General features: G+C 30.6%; 1 protein-coding gene across 2 annotated transcripts in view; it reads right to left on the minus strand.

Annotated features, from left to right (window-relative positions):
* Positions 1 to 21,434, minus strand: part of LOC143232010 (uncharacterized) — a 111,356-nt gene that overhangs the window by 21,348 nt on the left and 68,574 nt on the right. The window contains exons 50-64 of one of the 2 annotated variants that reach the window (XM_076466976.1): positions 18,015 to 18,131; positions 17,462 to 17,717; positions 16,089 to 16,233; positions 15,744 to 15,923; positions 12,518 to 12,632; positions 9,390 to 9,580; positions 8,795 to 8,933; positions 7,014 to 7,218; positions 6,438 to 6,569; positions 6,035 to 6,230; positions 4,599 to 4,730; positions 3,601 to 3,684; positions 2,589 to 2,785; positions 1,776 to 1,852; positions 1,167 to 1,305 (exon numbers count right to left, since the gene is read on the minus strand). In XM_076466976.1, the coding sequence (XP_076323091.1) occupies positions 1,167 to 1,305; positions 1,776 to 1,852; positions 2,589 to 2,785; positions 3,601 to 3,684; positions 4,599 to 4,730; positions 6,035 to 6,230; positions 6,438 to 6,569; positions 7,014 to 7,218; positions 8,795 to 8,933; positions 9,390 to 9,580; positions 12,518 to 12,632; positions 15,744 to 15,923; positions 16,089 to 16,233; positions 17,462 to 17,717; positions 18,015 to 18,131 (2,305 nt within the window). Of the gene's footprint in view, positions 1 to 1,166; positions 1,306 to 1,775; positions 1,853 to 2,588; positions 2,786 to 3,600; positions 3,685 to 4,598; positions 4,731 to 6,034; positions 6,234 to 6,437; positions 6,570 to 7,013; positions 7,219 to 8,794; positions 8,934 to 9,389; positions 9,581 to 12,517; positions 12,633 to 15,743; positions 15,924 to 16,088; positions 16,234 to 17,461; positions 17,718 to 18,014; positions 18,132 to 21,434 lie in introns of both variants that reach the window. The other variant, XM_076466975.1, reaches the window with a different exon arrangement.

Consider the following 21,434-nt stretch of genomic DNA (forward strand, 5'->3'; position numbering starts at 1 on the left):
AACACAACAATAATCATGTTTAGTACAGTCGAAATTTAAACCTTAAAAAACAATTAAAGTATGAAACACATTAATATAGAGAGCTAAATCATACCATATATATTCTACAATGACATTTTAATTTATTTTACTTGAATAAAAATTTAAAAAATGGAAGTAATATTTAAAAAAGAAATTTAAAATGGTGATTATCTAACAAAAACATTATCAGAAGAATAAACAATAAAACCATAGCTACACTTCCAAGAAAGAAACATCTCTGGCTGAAAAAGTTTCAGAAATGCTCATTTGGTAACAATTACTATCATAACTACTGGTACTTTTATAAATTTGTTCCTATTGTATTCAAACTTTATGGAACATTTCCTGAGTATAGTTGTATGTAACTGTTCAGCTTTAACCAATAAAAATTTGTACCATTAGGTTGAAGAATTACTTGATATGATACCAATCTTTGATTATCTCCATATTCCTATGGTACTTTCTGAACAGAAATTGATGCAAGGTAACTGCTATCTTAGCCTTTTTTTGTGTGTGTGGGAGTACAGACCAGTTATTTTGCAATCTTGCATATGATTGACTAAAATCAGAGAAGAATTATTTTCTTCTCTGATTAGAAGTATATCTGTGTGTTCAAACATTTGTATTTGATTCAGACTTTAATTGTTCATTCCACAATTCAACTTCAGTAAAAAACAAACAAAAAAACACTTGTCTTCATCTTCATGATTAAAGCCCAGTTTTAGGTGTACATGACTGTTAATATTAGTTATTTTTAGTTTATCTCAAGTTTGTTTACATAACTATTTATCCATCATAAGTTGTGTAGTTAAAATTCTGTGAACTGGCGAATCTCATATTATTAGATCATGTCACTAGAACCTTCTGAGTTTTTCTCATTGCTTTAATTGAGTATTAATGCATCATAATATCTAGTAGTATGTAGAACATTCTACTCCTCTGTCAAGATATAAATACACATTAAAAATATAGTTAAATATAGTTAGTTAGACAGATCTAGACTGTGTGATTATGAGTTTAACCATAGAGAACATATAGTGATAATTTTTAATGTAAACATTTCACACACTGTATTGTAACAATGCAACAAAAGAGTGAGAAGTGATACTCTTTATACTCTACCATCCTTTAAAGTATGACATTACCATCAGATCCATTGGTTGAAGCTCTCCCAGAATCACTATCGTGATCTGTGTCAGATCCATGATGAGACAGTGTCAACTGATAACCACAACCAAACTGACTCTTCAACAACAAGGGTGAGCCATAACAAAGAAGTTTACCCTACAAATAACAAACAAAACACTTATTCCTAAACATAGAGTTGGTATAAATATACGTATATATGTACACATGTATGTATAAACACACGTGTATGTATGTACATGCACACTAATTTTCTGTGAAATAGCAATACCAAAACTCACTAATATACATTGAAATTGTGAAATTTTATCATTTGAAAGGAGACATTCTCATTAAGTGTACTGACGTGTATACAGTATAGAGTTTCATTAATGTTTGTAATTTTTATGAAAGTTCTTGCTAATGGCCAAAATGACCGAGTTACAGAAATATAACTTACTAACTCTCTAAAATAAACAAATTTCTTTGTACTAATTTTCGTAATTGTCCATACAAACTGATTTTAAAAAAGCTCAAATCAAATTAATTTTTATTAGAATGATAGAATTGATTTCTATCCACTCAAGTTTCTGTGGTTCTATCAATGCATAGCATGTTTCACAACTTACTCTGTGAATCATTGCAACACGATCGCTTAGTATATCTGCTTCATCCATGTGATGAGTGGTAAGCAAAATTGTTCGTCCTAGAATTACATGAAAATCTTACAGTTAATATTATACAAATAATCTTAATATTGAAAGGTTACTATCTATTGAATGACTCAGACCTTATAAAAAATGCAATTTCTTTTCCACATTAATATTGCATAAATAATATTTAGAGTAATGAAATACTAAAAGATGCTATCCCACAAAAAAATTAATTCATAAAAAATATAAAGTTTCTCAAAATATGGACAATTTAGGAGGTAAATAACAGTTCCTGCCATTCTGGTCTTATAAAACAAATAAACTGAAGCCTGAGATCTTTTGGCTCTTCAAGTTCAGTAGTTCATGAGGCTAGATTGCTCAAACATTTAGAAATGAAGCAATTTTCAATATATTTTAATTTTAGTTCTCTGTATAAATATATTGAATTGATGACTAAAACTAAATGCAGAAACTTATGCTATAAATATAATACTTTTCTAGCTTTAGATAATAAATTTACCCTACCAATGTTCTTTTATTTTGAGCTTTCAAAATAAATCTTTTATTTGTAAATCAACAATAATCTCATGGCCACAAGTCTCAGCTATTTATTAAAATATATGTCATTTGACAGTAGCTTACTGATGGTTCAAATAATACAGTTATATAATTATAATAATATGGTTAGACTTTTTTGACACATATTGCAAAACTTAATAATTCACTTTTACAATGTAAACATTCAAGGATTTTGTTTTTCAGTTTTAAACTAACACTTCCAATATTTACCATGTCTGTATTTAACAATTAAATCCCAAATATTTCTCCTAGCAACAGGATCCACACTACTTGTTGGTTCATCCAGAATAATCAACTTAGATCCACCAACAAAAGCCAAAGCAACACAGAGTCGTCTCTGCATTCCTCCTGACAAAAATCTAGCTTGCGTGTTTTGAAGACTCCAAAGACCTGTACTGTGCAGCATCCTGAAAAGTAGAGGCAATACTGAAAATTGTTTGAGTTTTTATCCACAATAATTTGTAGAAAAAAATTAATCTTACTATTTTGGTACCTGAAAAGATACTAATATTTGTGTTTCTGTGAAACTTTCTATTTATGAAAAATTATAGAATTTTTTCACTTAAAAGTCCTGAGACTAATACAGAAAAAATATGTAATGGCAAAATTCTACTAAACACAAGAAATCAAAAGGATTAAAAAAGCAATAGAGAAATAGAATTAATCTTTCAAACAAACATAAAATATAGAGAAGAAAAGCAAAAAAATATTCTTAAATTTGGTAATTCTTAACTCAGAGTAAAAATATTTTACTTTATTTGTCATATTTATTGTTTACCATATGAATATATTTAACTTTATAATTATTTTTTGGATCAATTCAAGTTTGTTTAATTTCATATTTTTAAATATATATATTTTTGACAAATCTACCCAAAGTCATTTCAATCTTCATATACAACTACAGACTTAGTGGGTGTTTTTATTTACACTTGTTTTTAATTGTTAGAATTTTCTTACATGGAGACCGATAAATAATTATTTAAAAAAAAATGGTGATTACTTAATATTTATATATACTGTTCTATAACATGAAATATCACATTTTTACAATTTTCTTGCACAGATGAAACACATACTTATTAAAAGTATTATAAAGATACAACACAGACTTAATCTTCATGTCTAAAATAATTAATAAGTTCAAAATCAGATTATCATAATTCATGTATTTATGTATTAAAAGAAATACAGAACTCCAAAACTAGAATGTCAAACATACTCATCAATATCTTGTTCTAACTTCTTCCCATCAAGGATTCCTTTCAGTTTAGCAAAGAACAGTAGGTGTTCCTTTACAGTAAGCCTAAACATATGTAGAATATTTTTTAGTAATACAAATTTATATTTTTTGGAAAGATATGTATTAGAAACTTGATACAGTTCTAGGTATTATGTTGTACCCAGTTAAATTTAGTATATATATATTTTAATTGAAAGAGGCAGAAACATGAGCCATATATTTGAAAACATAAAATTACAAAGCAAGGCACTTATAATAAAAGGTTTGGAATAATATGTATAATACAAATAAATAAGTCACTACTTAGAAACATAAGAAGTGTTTGTATACCAAAAATATGAATAATTAAAAAACTAAATAAATCAATGTAGGCCAAACAGACTAGCCTTTAAACAAGTACAGTGAAACCCCTTTAAGTGGCCACCCCTTGAAAGCGGTCATTCAACCACAGTCCCTTTTTTTGTTTATATAATCCCTAATTATGTACAGTGGAACCCCTCTAATCAGGTCAGTTTGTCTCAGTCCCGAAGGTGGTTGCTTTAGAGGGGTTCCACTGTACATTTAAATAGGTTTAAGATTTATACAATCAGCTTTTAAAACTTACATTCAAAATTACAAACTTAATATCGATGATTTTTATTTAATTGTATACACTGATTTTTGTGAACACAAGGCAAATATTTATCAACAAAACATTAATTTAAGTGAGTTAGCAGATGCTAGTTAAATATTTCACATATTAGCAAATGTTTTTGATAGGAAATAATATACATTGTAGATTGTTTATAGATTTATGTTTCTAAAGTATTGTTAAAAATATTAATATTAATCATTTCTAGCTACATTTGAAAAGTAACAAGTTAATTTTAATTAACAATAGTCTTGACAAAGAATTTAGACTGACTGCCTAAATTCTTGTATTTATTGACCCAATGACAACAGTCTATTAAGATTTTGCTAGCTATAGCTTCAATTACCTTGCAAACAAAATATTGTATTGTGGACAGTATCCAAGTAGTTTTTGAACTCCTGAGAATTCATCTGGTATCATTTTCCCATATACAAATGCTGCTCCTGATGTTGGTTGCTGTTGACCAGTGAGTACATTACTGAACAAAAACACAAGTGTTATACAACATGACTAAAAGTGGGAGCAAACTAAGATTCTTTACACTTGTACTTTCATTCTTTAATTCAGCACTGAAGCAGCAACTGAACCCTGATCTACTATTCCATTCAGCCTTAAATTGATATAATGGTTACATAAAGTTTAATCAAGTGGGCCATTGAAACTAGAAAATATCTTTATTTAAGAAACTGGAAGCTCCTAAAATGCTAAAAAACGTTTTTCATAAAAAATAAAATAAAATTTCAACACCTTGTTTTATTTGAAGGTTGTCCAAGTATGTGTAAATAGGGTAAAATTTTGGTTTTATGTTAAATTTGTGAAACATTTAAACCTAAATACATTAGTAACTGTTTATTTAAGTTAATTTATTTCAAATCCTGAAATTGAACAAATTGATAAAATAAAATAAAAAATGTGAAAGTTAACTTATTTAATAGAAACAATAAGTTGTCTTAAAATGTTAAACATATGGAACTTAAAATATAAAAATTAAGGATATACGATTTCCCTTTATGTTTTAGTAACTGTGGAAAACACTGACTGTATGATTACATTTGCTAATTTCTTACTGATTTTTACATGGTAAAAGAACTACTTACACGAATGTGATTTACTTTAAAAATAAAAAAATAAAGCTCATTAATAATTTTTTTAAGATATCGCATATTATCAGTGTATGAAGAAAGAAATATGAAACTATGTTTCTCTTCCCTTTAATTCTGCGTTAATGACTCACTTGTGTCATAATTCAGTTTAAAAGATGAACAAAGCGACAAAGATAACAGGACAAACTGGTTAAATGTGATTTGCTGTTTGACCTTAAAATATCAACTTTTTTCATGGATAAAAATTATCATACAAGTCCAACAAAAATTACAATTTAACTTACAGATGTAATAAATTATCTTTCTCTTATTTAACTTCAGATTAATTCTCCAGCTATCTCATTTACTGACCAAAGGCATAAAAGAAATCAGTTTAATTAAACAACAAAAAAATTACAGAAATGGCACAGTGATATTCCTTAATAATAATGTGCATCTTAAATAAATAAATATTTCATGAACATAATGTTCATAAACCACTAAGAATCCTTCACACAAATGAAACACTTTACATTAATTAAAGTAAATATAATCTCATACTCATTTTAATTACACACCAGTTTCCACCATTTCAAATCAAATGTTTCAATGTTTTAAAACATTTACACACTTTATATACAAATACATAAAAGTAACTTAAATGAATTACAACTGTTTAAACTAATTGAAAAACACTTACATGGTGGTTGTTTTTCCAGCACCATTCTGCCCCAGCAGAGTTGTGATGTGACCTTCATAAAGTTCAAGGGTCAGTTCTGCTACTGCTGTATGTTGAAAAGATCGCCCAGCATTGTAAACTACATGCAGATTGTGAAGTGATATTCCCACTTGACCAGTTGTTCCAGTAGCCATTTCATAACCATCCAAATTCTTTCCTTCTTGAATTGTACAAATAAGCAAGATAAATATAGAGATTATTAAATGCAGCTCACTGCATACACAAAGGGCAGTAACAGAGAGAACAGATTTTAAGTAATATGCATGTAGTATCTATAAATTTGCTTTGACATATATTTACTAAACATAAAAGAAATAACAGCATCTCACAACAAATTGGATAAAAATAATTTAATGACACTTACTTAAATAGGCTCCTGTGTTCATACCAAGTGGAACAGTTGGAGGTACAACATATACTTGTCGAAGACGACAACATCCCCAATACCGTGGAGTTAAAAAGAAATACCATGGTTGTCTGCGGGCTCTGTTACCTACTATAGCCAGAAGTAAAAAGATAAATTAAATAAAGAGTACAGTTTTTATTACTGACAATGAGATACACCAAGAACATTTTTTTTTCAAGTTGAAATAATATTATGTCAAATATTTCATCCATTTCTCCTTCACAAGAGATAACTATGGAATATTTGTTTAAACAGTTTAAAACCACACATTTCTTTGATGCAAGATGTACCTCATCAATGATTAAAACAGAAAGAACTTTTCTTTTTTTTTCTTTTATATTAAAGTTGTTTTTAAAAAACAAAATTACCACAACTGGAAGTGCTATATCTACACATTATAATATTAGGAAGTTTTCATCAAAATAAATTAGCCAAATAAGAAATATATCCTTAGCATAAATATATTATATTGGCAGTAAACTTATGTCTTGGTTTACATTTTATCCAACATAAGTATAAAAACATAAAACTTACCATGCCACACAGTAGAAACATACCAGGCCACCAAAAAATACAATAAACTGTCAACTAACATCATAATACATGCTAAAGCAAAGTTCATGGAATCTCCTGGTATTGGGCTTTCCCAGATATTATCCCACTGGATTCCAACACCCTGTTTCTCAAACCTTGTGAAATACAGACATCCATAGCAGAAAGAAGTGGACATCAGCAAGCACTAATAGTTTTAAAGAAACAAGTGTCATAAATTTAGCAATGTCTGATAAATGTAGAAATAAACATTTTTCAGAAGTAATTTGAAAAACAAACATTTCTCATAAACTGATAGGCTGAATTATTTTTTTTTTAGAATATTATCATTAATTACCTTATATCCATAAAAGGGCATGTATGTATAACATTAAAATATCAAAGATGTAACCTTCTAATAAATCAGTTTTGAAAATAAACTTTCAGTCAACCTTACGTTTACCTAAAACATAATACAAGTAAGCTACAACTATTTTAAGAAACGATTCTCATTTACAGTATGAAATCTTCAATTAACAAGTTTGCTTGGAAGTGGAAAAATTACATGAATGTGTATTAAATACATAAAAATATACTTAATACATTTAGCTCTATTTATAAATTTTGTAAAACTAAAATTTATAAATAAAACTAAAGATATCTCTAAATAAACAAATACATTTATATGAAAAAAGTGTAAAAAAAGGTTCCTCAGTGTTAAAAAAAAAAAGAACATAAAACTTTAATCTGATTGATCCAAAATATACCTAAGAGGAAAGGTTTCATTAAATATAATTGTGAGCTTTATTTTGTTTTATGGGCTGCTTTTAAATATTATATACTCACACGAGAATTATTTTCATTCTCTCAAATGGCATACAATCTCAAGGTTTTGAGTATCAAAAATATATTTTTAATAAAATTTAGGAAACAAACAAATTTCATCACATTATGATACACATCCTTAAAACTACTTGAATACATGTAAGCACATTATTATTCGATAAGTTCAGCTTTGGGCATGTGCTAAGTGTACAACTGCCACAGAGCCTCATGCAAATCAAACTCTTACAGATATTTTTCAGTTTGATTTCTCAAAAGTGTAACCAAAGTTTTACAAGTCAGTTGTGATCACTGACACATCTAATTTTAGTGAATTACATCTCTGCTAAAATGAGTGCTTCAATGTTAGAAATTTTAACGAATTTTTAATGTTAAATCAAAGACAAGTGAATATATTTATAAACCTTGAAGAATAAGTAATCAAATTTTAGTGTCACTCAAATTAAAGAGAGGTGGTTTGTGTTCAAGGACTTAACATGATAAATTATGAGGTGGAGGAATAAGTAAAGAATAATAACTATCATTATTCTCAAATCATGTCTAAAAGCCTTATGATATTACCTTTTCCAAGTTGCAATGATGTGTTAATATAATTTAATCACTTTAATAAAACACTGTATAGTTTTTAAGAATTTCCAAGTTTTTATAGAATGGTAAGTTTAATAAAGTATGTAAATATGCAGGAGTTGGCCTTCCTAATGATACTATATTTTCAAGAGAAATAGATATCAGTTACAACTTTCTATGGAGAGGTTGAGATTGTATGATTAATTTAATAGTATAGTTTCCTATAATTCATACTTTCTACATCTGGAATACAGAGTTAGCAAATGGGGAATCTGTAGGGCTCACAGTGTCCAGAACTGGATCATTTATTTAACAACAATTTTTTTTTTTAACTAAATTTAACAAAAACTAATTTTAAGATGCAGAAAACTTACATTCAACAATTTTTTCCAAAGCTCAATCTGGGCTTCTAATGTTACAATAAGCACAAATGGAAGAAAAGATAACAAATAAGCGATGATACCAGTTAATGCTGCAATGGTTGCAATTTTGAAGAAAACACTCATCATGTAGCTGTAAAAGAAAACTAAACATTAGTTTACAAATAGGAGCCATTACATGCTTTTTAAATATGAGAATTCACTTTCACATGGTCCAATAAGTATGAAAAAAAATTAAGCAACACTCAAGTAATTTGCTGGTTTAAACTTTATTGTACAATTTATCACAAACTGTTCAGTATAAAACATTATGCAATAATTAATAGATTTTGATCTATTTTAACCATTTCTCCTTTATGTAAAATCTACTTGAGCTTACATTTTATTCTTGTGTCTTACTACAGTATTCTATTCCCTCAAGTAGTTTCAAAGCAATGTGATCTGTTAATTTTTATGAATTTATCTACCACAAAAGTTTACAAAAGACTACATTTTAAGTGTCATATGCATGAAACAAATAACATGGTAGATAAAGAAGCAAAATATACAAAATACTACTGCTGAAAAACTAGAATAAAGAGGTACTTACGAGAACATAAGAAGAGCAAGTGCATAATCCATTAAAAAGATAAAGACCACCAACCAGTCAGAATAGGGCAGAATACCTCCAAGTTTAAGGATAGCAACAACACAGATGACAACACTGGTGAGGACAACAAGTCCTGATAGAAACCATGCCATCCAACTAACCAATGGCTTAAGTCCCATCACATACAAAATCTAAAGAAGAACAGTTCTTTAAAGGAAAGGACAATTCACTTGTTCATTTTAAACATTCAACTCATTGCTGTAACTTATGTTTTCTTTTACAAATGCTTTATTAACAGTGAATTTATTTTCACAAATTAATAATTTACATTATAACAAAAATTATAAAACATGTTATTGATAACTTTAACAGCCAGTTAATGAGAGCAAGTGAATCAATGTTTACTAAACTTTACATATTTTTTACCCAATCAAGAATAAGGATATTTATTATAACATGTGCTTTCTGAGCATAAACCAACTTTTAGATTGAAAATCAGCATTATGGTACTATTAACATTGCTTGCACAAGTGACAAATAAAAGAGAAAAAATACAGCTTTGATCTTCATCACTTTTTGCTGTACATGTATATATTTTAATAAGTATTTTATGGATTTAAAGAATGGATTAAAGACACATAACAAAATATGAGTGATATAGAAATCCCAGGATCATTAATTTCCAACTGTATTTTAACAGCTTCCAAGGTGTCATATCAAGTAGAAAGATTGTCTTAGACAACAGAATCTATAATTTGTACTTGAAAGATGCAGGTGAGTTTGTGCTTTGGTGGGCTAGCATCCAAAATGTGGTTTTGAGTATGGTATAAAAAATACTGACACTTATAAAAAGGAAATCAAAGTATTTTTTATTGTGGTATTCCATTAGCTTTCACTAACACAGATCTTCATGCAGTTAAAGGGAAACATCAAAGTGAGTACAAACTTTTAATGGTTTCTGAGATAAAAAGCACTGTTACCCTAATTGTTTCCAAATTAGTTGGAAAATATCTTTGACCCATTGTCAGGAAAATACTGTACAGGAAAGCAAAATTGTTATGAACAGTGAAAAGTAGAATGGAGAAATTATTTTGCCAATGATTTATCACATTATGAAATTAGGACCAGTAATACGGCAATAAACGTTGCACTAGTAATGATTAATAACACTGCAAAGAATTATTCCTCAACAGCCAATAATTAAAATAAAATAAGTAGTAAATTTCTAATGATTTTGTTTTACATTTTATCAGTATAATTTTTCTACTATGATACCCCATTATCAAATAAAGCCACCATAAATTTGGGTACAAAATGCAAGTTTATTTTTTGTGCAAACTTAAAATCATATAAGACTGAAATTACACAGAAACCTACTTTACATTTACATCTCTAACTAGCATCTTGTAAATGTTAGTTTGAAAAAAAAAATCCTTAATTTCTTTTCTTGTTATAAAGTTGTTTTTAATACATACTTCTCTGCTCCAAAATACACTGCTGGCCAAAATCTTAAGGCCAATGAATATAAAGAAAAAATATGCATTTTGCTTTGCTAGACTCAAACACTTATTTGAGTAGAGCTTCAAAAGATGAAAATAAGAAAAGGGAAAATAAAAATAGAAAACATTTTTAGCATTTAATAGAGAAAATGTGAATACTACGAAATTAGCTTAAATATTAGCTGGTCAAAAGTTTAAGACCATACCAAAAAGAAGTCCTAAACAAGGTAGAAAATGTTCAACAAAAGGTCTCAGTAGTGAGTTACACAGCCGTCATTGCAAATAATTGTAAACATTTACTTTGGCATGGTCGATATAAGTGTTTGCAGAAGGCTGGCTGGAATGTTATTCCAAGTGGTGAAGATGGCTTCATGAAGATCATGCATTGTTTGGAATTGACGTCCATTTCTATAGACTTCCCTTGCCATCCACCCCAAACATTTTAATGGGGTTCAGTTTGGGCAAACACGCTGGATGGTCCAAAAGAATCACATTATTTGCCATGAAACAATCCTTTGTCCTGCAAGCATTGTGGATTGCAGCGTTGTTCTGCTGAAAGATCCAGTCATTTCCAGACAAGCGAGGGCCTTCAGTCAATAAAGATGCTCTCTCCAACATGCCAGTGTAGCCAGCTGCTGATTGACATCCCTGTATAACCTGAAGCTCCATTGTTCCATCAAAGGAGAAAGCACCCCAGATCATGATGGAACCTCCTCCACTGTGTCATGTAGACAATGTCTCCAGTGGGATATCTTTATCATGCCAGTAATATTGGAAGCCATCTGAACCATCTGGGTTAAATTTTTTCTCATCAGAGAACAAAACCTTCATCCACTTTTCTACGTCCCATGTTTGGTGCTTCTCAGCAAAGTTTAAATGAGCTGTTTTGTGGTGTGGAAGGAGGCATGGCCTTAGAAAATGTCTACAATTTTTAAAGCTTTTTCTCATAGATGCCATCTTATTGTTCTTGAGCTGCATTCTGCATCTGTAAGGGCCTTAATCTGGTTCAACGATTGGCTGGTGTCTTGCTGGATAACCCGTCAAATCCTCCTGCTCAACGCCAGTGAAATTTTCTTGGGCCGACCACTTGAAACTTTTATTCTGTATCCCTCAGAGACTTTTAAGAAATTTGCAACAGCAGTTTTACTACATTCAATCTCACCAGCGATGGCACGTTGAAGGAGACCTTGCTTTTGCAGCTCAACAACTATGGTACATTCAAACTCTGTCAACTTTTAGCCTTTGCCATGTTTTTACCCAATGTAACACAGGAGATATTAACAACACTAATGCTTGAACACAAATGACTAAATTTCGTTACGTGTTTACCAATTAACGTTTCGTTTCAGTATAGTCTTCAACTTTTGACCAGCTAGTATTTAGACTAATTTCATACTGTTCACATTTTCCCTATTAAATGCTAAAAAGTTTTTTATTTTTATTTTCCCTTTTCTTATTTTCATCTTTCAAAGCTCTACTCAAATAAGTGGTTGAGTCTAACAATGCAAAATACATATTTTTTCTTTATGTTCATTGGCCTTAAGATTTTGGCCAGCAGTGTATATCATTATCAATAAATATTTAAAAGTCTGTAGTGTTTTATTTCATGATCAGGAAGCTGATAATTACCTGTTCTAAATGAAGTTCTTGCTCCAAAACACGTTCACGAATAAGAAAAGCAACTAAAAATACCCATGCTATGATCATTACTGGAGGAAGCATGCTTTTCAAAAAGTAGCCAAATCTAGAAATCAAAACATGATTTATGTGTTTCTGTAAATTAACTTGAATTACCTATATAAAGTTACTCATTGTCGAATGAAGAAACAACAATATATAACACAATAAACAAATACAAATTTCCATGCTTAAGTCACTATATGTAAATGATTTGATAAAACTATCTACACATAAGTGCTTCAATTTTTATTCATACTTTGATTCAGAAATAAATTATGCAGCACAAAAACAACATGCTAATTAGTGGCTTTATTCTAAAAAGATGGCAGCATGAAGTCTAAAATATTTGGTATGTTGTCTTAAAACATCACAGCTGTATTTTCACTGCTACTTCATTGAAGATCTATACAGGTTGTTTTATAGTTTTATTGAATCATAGATCAGAATATAAAATAAAAACTAGCACTATTGAAAAAGTTCCCAAACCATTTATTTTTATTAATTACTAAAGTATGCTTGTTTCACCACAAATTAAATCTTAATCTTTACTGTATTTGAGATTAAAATATGAATACAAAAACCATGCAATTATTTTGAAATTACATGTCAACTTACAACAAAAAATATCTACTCTGTATGAGTTTATTGTAAGCAAAGTCTATTTTGCCCTCAATCTTCTATTATAGTTATGTTGCACAATGTTGCTTTTTTATCGTTTATAACATATCCAATTATTTCACTGGAGTCCAATTATAATCTGTCATTGAAAACTTTCCAAAAGTTTTCAGATAATGAAGTTATAGGTAAGTTTTCAACTTCATTTGACATCATTATTAGGAACTGTAGAAGAATATGTGATTTGGTACACTTTCTTGATGATTATATTGTTTCCTACAGCTTCCTCAGGTAAATCTAATAACTGATATCAAGTAATATTATTATATGTCAACTCCAGTAAAGATTTCTTTAATTTTGGGAAAACATCTCTAAAATTCACAAAGTAAATAGATCAAGATATCCAATATTTTATCATTAATTTCTATTCATTTGATTGTAATAATTTTTCTTGAAATTTATATGATGACATGCCAAAACTCAATGTATATTTAACTGCATTTGTATTTTCAGCCACAACTGAAAAATCTTAAATAACAAATGTGCATAAGGTTAAATTTAAATAAAATTGTGCCAAAAATGAAATCCATACTACTAATAGATTTGGTCATATGCAAATTCTTATAGAACAAACAATGTATTTTCAATGACATTTAAATACAGGGTGTTCAGAAAGTCACTGTGCACTTATATATTTATTAACAGACAAAACTGCAGTGTATAACACCCTGTATAACCCTTTATTTCAAGGTTTACATAGGTAATTTTCTACTTTGGTAGGTTCAATACTAAAACAGCAAAAATGTGCTCAAATCCTTCATCAGTTATTATTTGCTTGTTTGTTATTAAGCACAAAACTACACAAGGAAACTTTTGTGGTCTACCAGTTGAAGTTTAGCCTTATAAGCTCTCCAAGTTACCAGTGAGCCACTGAGAGACATTAATCATCAATAGTAACTTGTGATCAGAGCAAATTACCCACTCAAAGCAAAATTTAAAAATCAACCTATTAACAAGTATAGTTAACTAAACTTACTTTTCTTATATTCTTACTTATAAAAAAATATAATGCATTGTTTCATCACTGGGTGTGTAAAAATATTTTATACAAATTTTGTATTTTAAAACTTTAAGAAATGTCATTTATGTCTTTATTGTTAATTCTATTAACATTAGTGATCAGAATGTTTAATATAGCTAGTTTTGCTGGTTTTTATTTTTATTATTATTATACTTTTACAATAGAAACAGCTTTGCATTGCTAGTATAGTATGGAAAGACACGTGATATTTGATCATGTGGCCAAAACACCTGCAGAACATAATCTGTGTTATTAACAAGAGTAATAGTTTCCACTTTCTGTACCTCAGACTGGTAATCCAAACTACAACTATTTTCAGTGGATGTTCTCTACTGGATCCTTACTTCATATATCAAACTTCAAGGCAATCCATTAAGAAATATTTAAGATATAAAACCTTCAATTTTGATTGAAGATCTTTCTGTTTTCTACACCAAATGTATAGAAATTTTATTTGATAGAAAAACATATAACTTTTATGGACTTTTTCAAATTTGGCATACTGATAGATCTTTACAACATAAAATTAGATGTCAAATATGGTCAAAATAAAATCCACAAAATTTTTTACACATGCCTACATAAAAATTCATGAGTTATTGTTCTAAACTATTTACTACAGCTTCACCTAAGAGTAAAAGTGAACCATTTTTAGTTTTGGTCATTTGGATTAATGACAGCTGATATAGAGAAGCAAACCTATAGGGTGAAAATATTTACAGATAACACAAGTATTAGTTAGGCTAAGGAAACTAGATTAGCAGTTTCTACCACAAATTTTCAAAAGAATAATATGGGTGAACAGTTATTCATTTTTCATTACCAACTTTTAAATACATATATGCTAAATATTATGAAATTCTTCTAATTAAGAAGTGTTTTGTATGGCTGTACCAAATACATGCACATAATGACAAGAAACTGTTAATACAGATTCCATGAGGTTACTATATAGGTAACAATATTTTAGAAAGGAAAACCACTACCATATATTTAAAGAATCTGGTTGTTTCTGCAGAGTATAGATCCATCCTGAACAAAAAAGTTGTGATTCTAAAACTAATGTTGGTTACTATTGAGTATCACTTTTTTACATGCTGTGGTTTGTTGATGTGTACTGACAAAAAAGTCCAACAATAGCTTTAGGACTACACCTTTATTATTCAAGACAGATCTATACTTTACCATATGTTTAAAAAATTTTGTTGTTTCTGTAGTGGTTTTTATTCTCTAAAATATACATACATACACTCACATCTACCTATATGCATTAAAAAATAGAGAGAGAACACTACTGGAAGTAACATTTCATTCACCAATCTTTCTGGTAAGAAAAACGATAGCAGTTGGAAAAAAAAACACTTATTTTTCACCTTTGAGAAAAACAATCTTAGAGGAAGTAATATAATTAAGAATAATTTTAATTACTATTCCTTCAGAGGAAAGTAATTAATCTACAGTAAATTAAAGTGTACTTACCCATCTTTTTTATAGCAGGGATATGGAAATTGCTGAAGATAACTTGTGAGAAATTCAGTGTTATTTCCTTCAGATTGAATTGATAATATCGTTTTGTCTAGGAGTTCCTGCATTTGTACAAAACCACGGAAATACCGCATATTCTCCATGAAGTTGTCTTTTGGACCAGGACTCCAAAATCTGAAACAAACGAAATTACAATTCAGATAATTATCATCAAATATGTGTTGAAGTAACTGATTATTTACCTACAAGGTACAGTTGTGTATTTATTACCAAGTCACAGTTATTACAAAGGTTTTATTTAATTATAAAAATATCGAAAAAACTACAATATAAGTATACCTGTCCTTTATTTTTCTTGTTGTTGGAACATTATCGATATCCATTCTAATTTTGTACTCAATGTGGGAGGGCAAGTGACCAGTTTCTTCTATGGATCGTTTTTCCCGCAAATTATTCTTTTCACCAACATTCATGAACACCACAGCTAATGAATAGCAACAAAAATGAAATGGTTAAAAACAATATACTAAATGTTTAATATTTAATGCATATAATTAATGTTGGGCGTAAACTAAAAATGTAAAAATATCTATGCAGGTAAAGTCCTTGTGCAACTTTGAATTATTATAGCTTTTGTTGCACACGTGATAGAAACAAACTATAAATGGTGATCCATAGCTGATAAAAAATAGTGATATTAAGAGAAATGGTAAATTGTGTACTATGGCCAGTTGAGCTGAACCCTGTAATAGCAATGAGAAGAAAATTCACTATTCATTACAAGAAAAATGCACCACACAGGAATTCAATTAACAACTGGATGGAAAAGTTGAAATAAATAAATCCAGTGAACGACAACCAGTCTCCAGACAGTGGAAAATCATTGAGGAAGCTGCAGTAGCTGACCAGGAATCATTTGAATGAAGTGTACATAAATCATTGGACAGAACTGTTTTGTAATAAAACATTATGGATCATGTTCTCACTGACCATTTACAGTTTGTTTCTATCATGTGTAAATAAAAGTTATAATAGATAAAACTTACACAAGGACTTTATGAATATCCTGTATTTAAACGTGCATGCTACATGGTTTAGCAAACAAGTCAAATAAGTTAATTACCCCCATAATGAAAGTTGGAATATTTGATTGGATAAAATAGTAGTATGAGGAAAACTGCAAAGAGAAGAAGTATGTATGTTTCATAAGCAGAACTAAATAGTATTTATTTTATTTTGTAAAATTACTTCACATGCCTTGAGGATAAAAAAGTGAAATAAAAGAATCTTGAGAGAAAAATGGAAATTAAAATATAACAGTGAAAGTATAAATGTATATGATAGTATGACACTTTTTACAGCAGGTATAATCAAAGTAGAAACTAATCTTTCTGAAAGTGCCAAATTTGTTCTCGTGATTTGCATGCACCCCATAGCTGAAAAAAATCATAAAGAGAACTACAATAATCTGAAAGAACCTATTCTGTAGATGACAACTGTAGAGATGTCCTTCATACGTAAGGTAGGTAATCTATGACAAAATACAAATAGCCAAAGCAAACAACAGATAACTTCTGTGACTGAATTATTTTATAGAAAGTTACATCTACAGTTGTACTGGCACATAATTTCAACAGGATTATACATGAAAAAACAGATACACTACATTTAAGTAAAAAGCATGACAAAATTGTATTCCTACAGCAACTGACCTGCTATAAACTCTCTGTTCTTGTTCAACTCTACTGCAGCTTTCTCAAGGTCCTGTTCATTTTCATAACCATGAAAACGATCTAACTGGAAGCATTGAGAAATGTTACCCACTAGTTGAACCATTTCCAAGATCCCACTGATGTTATTCAGTTGTTTTCCAACAGCACTGATGTCAAACTTTTGGATCAGATCTCGCACACCTTCTCCAGCCAACTCACTAATTATTGGGCGAATCGCATCTGATGCTAACAAATCCTGGTAGGATGATTTATATCATAATGTTATTACACATTTATTGAACAAGGAGGCAGAAAGGAAAAGGTACAATATCTTGCACATACTTTTCTTCAAAATATATATCCATATTACTTGTATCCATCTCCTTCATAAGTTCCTTAATGTATATCTCCATAGTTTTTATAAAACAATTAATATTTCAGTTAAAAGTACTCAAAAATAAGGAGCAATTTATGTAAAGCTTCAATACCAATGGATTTGAAGGTAAATATATATAAGATATCAGCTGCATCCATCACATTAATCAATACCTACTTTCATTTTGTCCAAGACATCCCGTTGCTGTAATAGATAATTCAGTCCATTCGATCCCTCACCCCATCCATGAAGAGTGTCCATAAATCCAGCAATTGACTCAAAGCTTGAATTTAACTAAGAAAAATAACCATTGGTACACAGTATAATAACAATTTCTACTGTGTTTACATAACTAAATATAGCTGAATAATACAAGCACTTCCATCAATATGGTGAGTGTAAGTAAATTTGGAATAATGGAACTGGTGAATAACATTTTAGGGAAAAACAAGTCAGATCACATGACATATATAAATATTTTGTGACATTGTAAATACTTGAATTTTTAATTGTGCCTCAAATATATGAACAAAGAAAATTATACTAAATATAAATAGGATGTTAACTGTTTGACTGTGACATAAAACATTCTAATGCTCTCGTTTTGACTGATCAAATGTGTATGAATGTAGCTTTTGGCACTTTCAAAACAATGATTCTACTCTTTGAGGAGAGCAGATTTTCATTTCTTGATGCCAATTTCTTACATAACAGTCCAAAAGCCTGGTATGTTTGGAACTAAATATTCCAATAAATTTGTATACCAAAAAATGCCTGAAATAATCTTGCAGAACACCCCATCTCACAAGGGAGAACTGGTGGAGTCATGGAGAATGAGCTGAAAACATTCTGTTATCCTGATTCAATGTAGATTTTGGGAAGTAAGCATACTCTGGAAGGATCCAGCTAAACAGAAAGGAAGAGAAATGAATGAGAATTGTACTTATTTATTTTAGAGATGTTAGGGGCCCGGCATGGCCAAGCGTGTTAAGGCATGCGACTCGTAATTTGAGGGTCGCAGGTTCGCATCCCCGTCACACCAAACATGCTTGCCCTTTCAGCCGTGGGGGTGTTATAAGTGACAGTCAATCCCACTATTCGTTGGTAAAAGAGTAGCCCAAGAGTTGGCGGTGGGTGGTGATGACTAGCTACCTTCCCTCTAGTCTTACACTGCTAAATTAGGGACGGCTAGCACAGATAGCCCTCAAGTAGCTTTGTGCGAAATTCAAAAACAAACAAACAAACAGAGATGTTAGGTTGTTTGAAAAATGATGACCACTAAAAACCAAAATTCTGTAAGAGATGAAACAACCAGATGGTGAAATATATAGTGACAAACATATGGAGATTCATCCACATGCCCATTTAAGGGATGGAAAAAAAGGGAATCAAGAGAATGTAAAAGGTGATGAATCAGATGTAAAGAAATGTGAAATAGCCTGTGAGCATCCAGGGAAGAATATACCAACCACAAGAGTTGGTGGACCCATCCAATTAGGATAGAAGGAGAGTGGTCACTTGAAGAGGAGTCCGAGGGTAAGAACAGCTGATGTTAGATACTTTGAAAAAGACACAGGAGTCAAACTGGGTCTAAATGACCCTTGAAGTAAAGGATAAAAAAAGGAAAATATAAAAAAAGAGTACAGTTATCCTCCCAAGTGGCAGAAGTCTGAGAAAGAAAAGACTGATCTTGGGAGAGGAATATAGAAGTGTGATGGAAAAAGGTGCAAAATGCCAGAAAGAAAAAATATGTCAAAGAGCAAAATGCCAACAGCTCAAATGGGGCATATGTGACAGTATGCCAAACAATAGTAAGGTGCCAGTAAGGCATGGAATTCAGGTAATAAGGTTGAAGAAGGAAGGAAGGAGTATGACAGAGTGAAGAGGACATGTGAAGAAATAACAGGAAGGGTAAAATGTAAAAGCAAGCCTGCCTGATACGCAGTAATGAAGACTAACAGGCAAGTAAAAAACAAAAAAGATGATTTCCAATAGCACAGCCAAGAAGAAAGACGAACCATTATCACTGATACAGAGACATAGTGGAAGGACAGAAATATAACAAGAATGCCACATAATTGGACAGTCTAGCCCAGGGGTTCCCAACCCCCCAGAGGGTCGTGAAGCCTTGGCAGGGGAGTCACGTAACCTTGTTAGAAGTAGCTTGGGATAACATTAATTTTATTTCATCAATTACATTTTCAAGTTGCGAGTGCCAAAAGGTTGGGAACCCCTGGTCTAACCAAATGAGTGATGGAATGAAAAAAAATCACATAAAAATAGAGATAATATTCCTCAATGAAAAAAATGCATATGAATTTGAAGTAAGAGAGAGGGAATACTGCAAACAGGAAGATAGGGAAGGCTGGATGCTACAAGAAAAAAACAGAGGAAACCTTGCCCAATGAGGTGCCAACAGTAGGACCTGAGAAGGAAAGTTTTATATCAAGGCAAGGATGAAGAGTGGAGAATAGGCATATAAAAAAAAAAAGAGGTGAGATAAGGCTTAGAATGTAAAGATGAGAAGTAATGGACCAGAGAGGAAGTCTGGAGTTGCAAAAGGTGGCAAAAGCATATGTAAGAGACATGCTTAACCAAGAGAAAATGTAGCAAATGACCTGGGAATGTAGAGACCACTTCATTAATAGAATGCAGTCTGGTATGCTGCCAAGTTCTTAACACCCAGCAAATAACAGGCAACAGGATAACATAAGCGAGCCCAAAAGAGATGGCCCAGCACCCTAAAAACAAAAGACCTTGGAATGAATGCCTCCAGAACAATTAATGTTAGATACAACTGGGGAACTATTGAAATGAAGAGCTTTAGTTACTAGATGATGTCATCATCATGCATCTGCACAGTTCTCATCAAACATGTGAATTTAGGTGGGAGTTACCTCAAAGCTAATAGTCTGCAAATCTCATAATCAGATGTGTGAAAAAGACAGCATTTCTTTGTGCATAAGCACGTTATCAGCCTGGAATAAATCACTATATGCTCTTCAAACTTCAACACCATGTCATGTTTTTTCAACATACTAAACTCATAAACCTCTCATTTTTACAAAGATCTGGTAGTTGTGTGCAGATATATCTTTCAATTACCATGTAATATAATATCAGAAGAGTTTAGAATTTGTAAAAAATATTAAAGCAACTTATGTTGTAGTCACCTATAATTTACATGTGGGGGAGAAGTATAACAATAGTAATTTACAAATTAAAAGGTAATTCACTATATTTTGGAGATGACAGTTTTTTGATATTTCTTTCAAAGCAGTTGATGAAATAAATATAAGAACCTTGTTAAATAAATCAATGAAGTGTATTATGTTCTACTGTGCCTTCCTGCTGTTTATTAAACAAGTTACTACCCCAAAACATATCTTGTTAACTGAAGCTGATGTAGCCATTGCTGTGCATGCACAAGTAGCCAATGAATATGCCTTCACAATAGGTTTCGTGTTTTGTATTTATAAAATATTTAGTGAAGTATAAACTGGGGCAAAAAAGAGGTAGCAAAAAGTACACCATTGCCAGCCTATAACCAAGTCTTAGAAAAGTATCTGTTGCGCACTTTACAGGTGAATAATTATA

The sequence above is a fragment of the Tachypleus tridentatus genome, chromosome 11 (genome assembly GCF_004210375.1).
Source record: "Tachypleus tridentatus isolate NWPU-2018 chromosome 11, ASM421037v1, whole genome shotgun sequence".
NCBI lineage: Eukaryota > Metazoa > Arthropoda > Merostomata > Xiphosura > Limulidae > Tachypleus > Tachypleus tridentatus.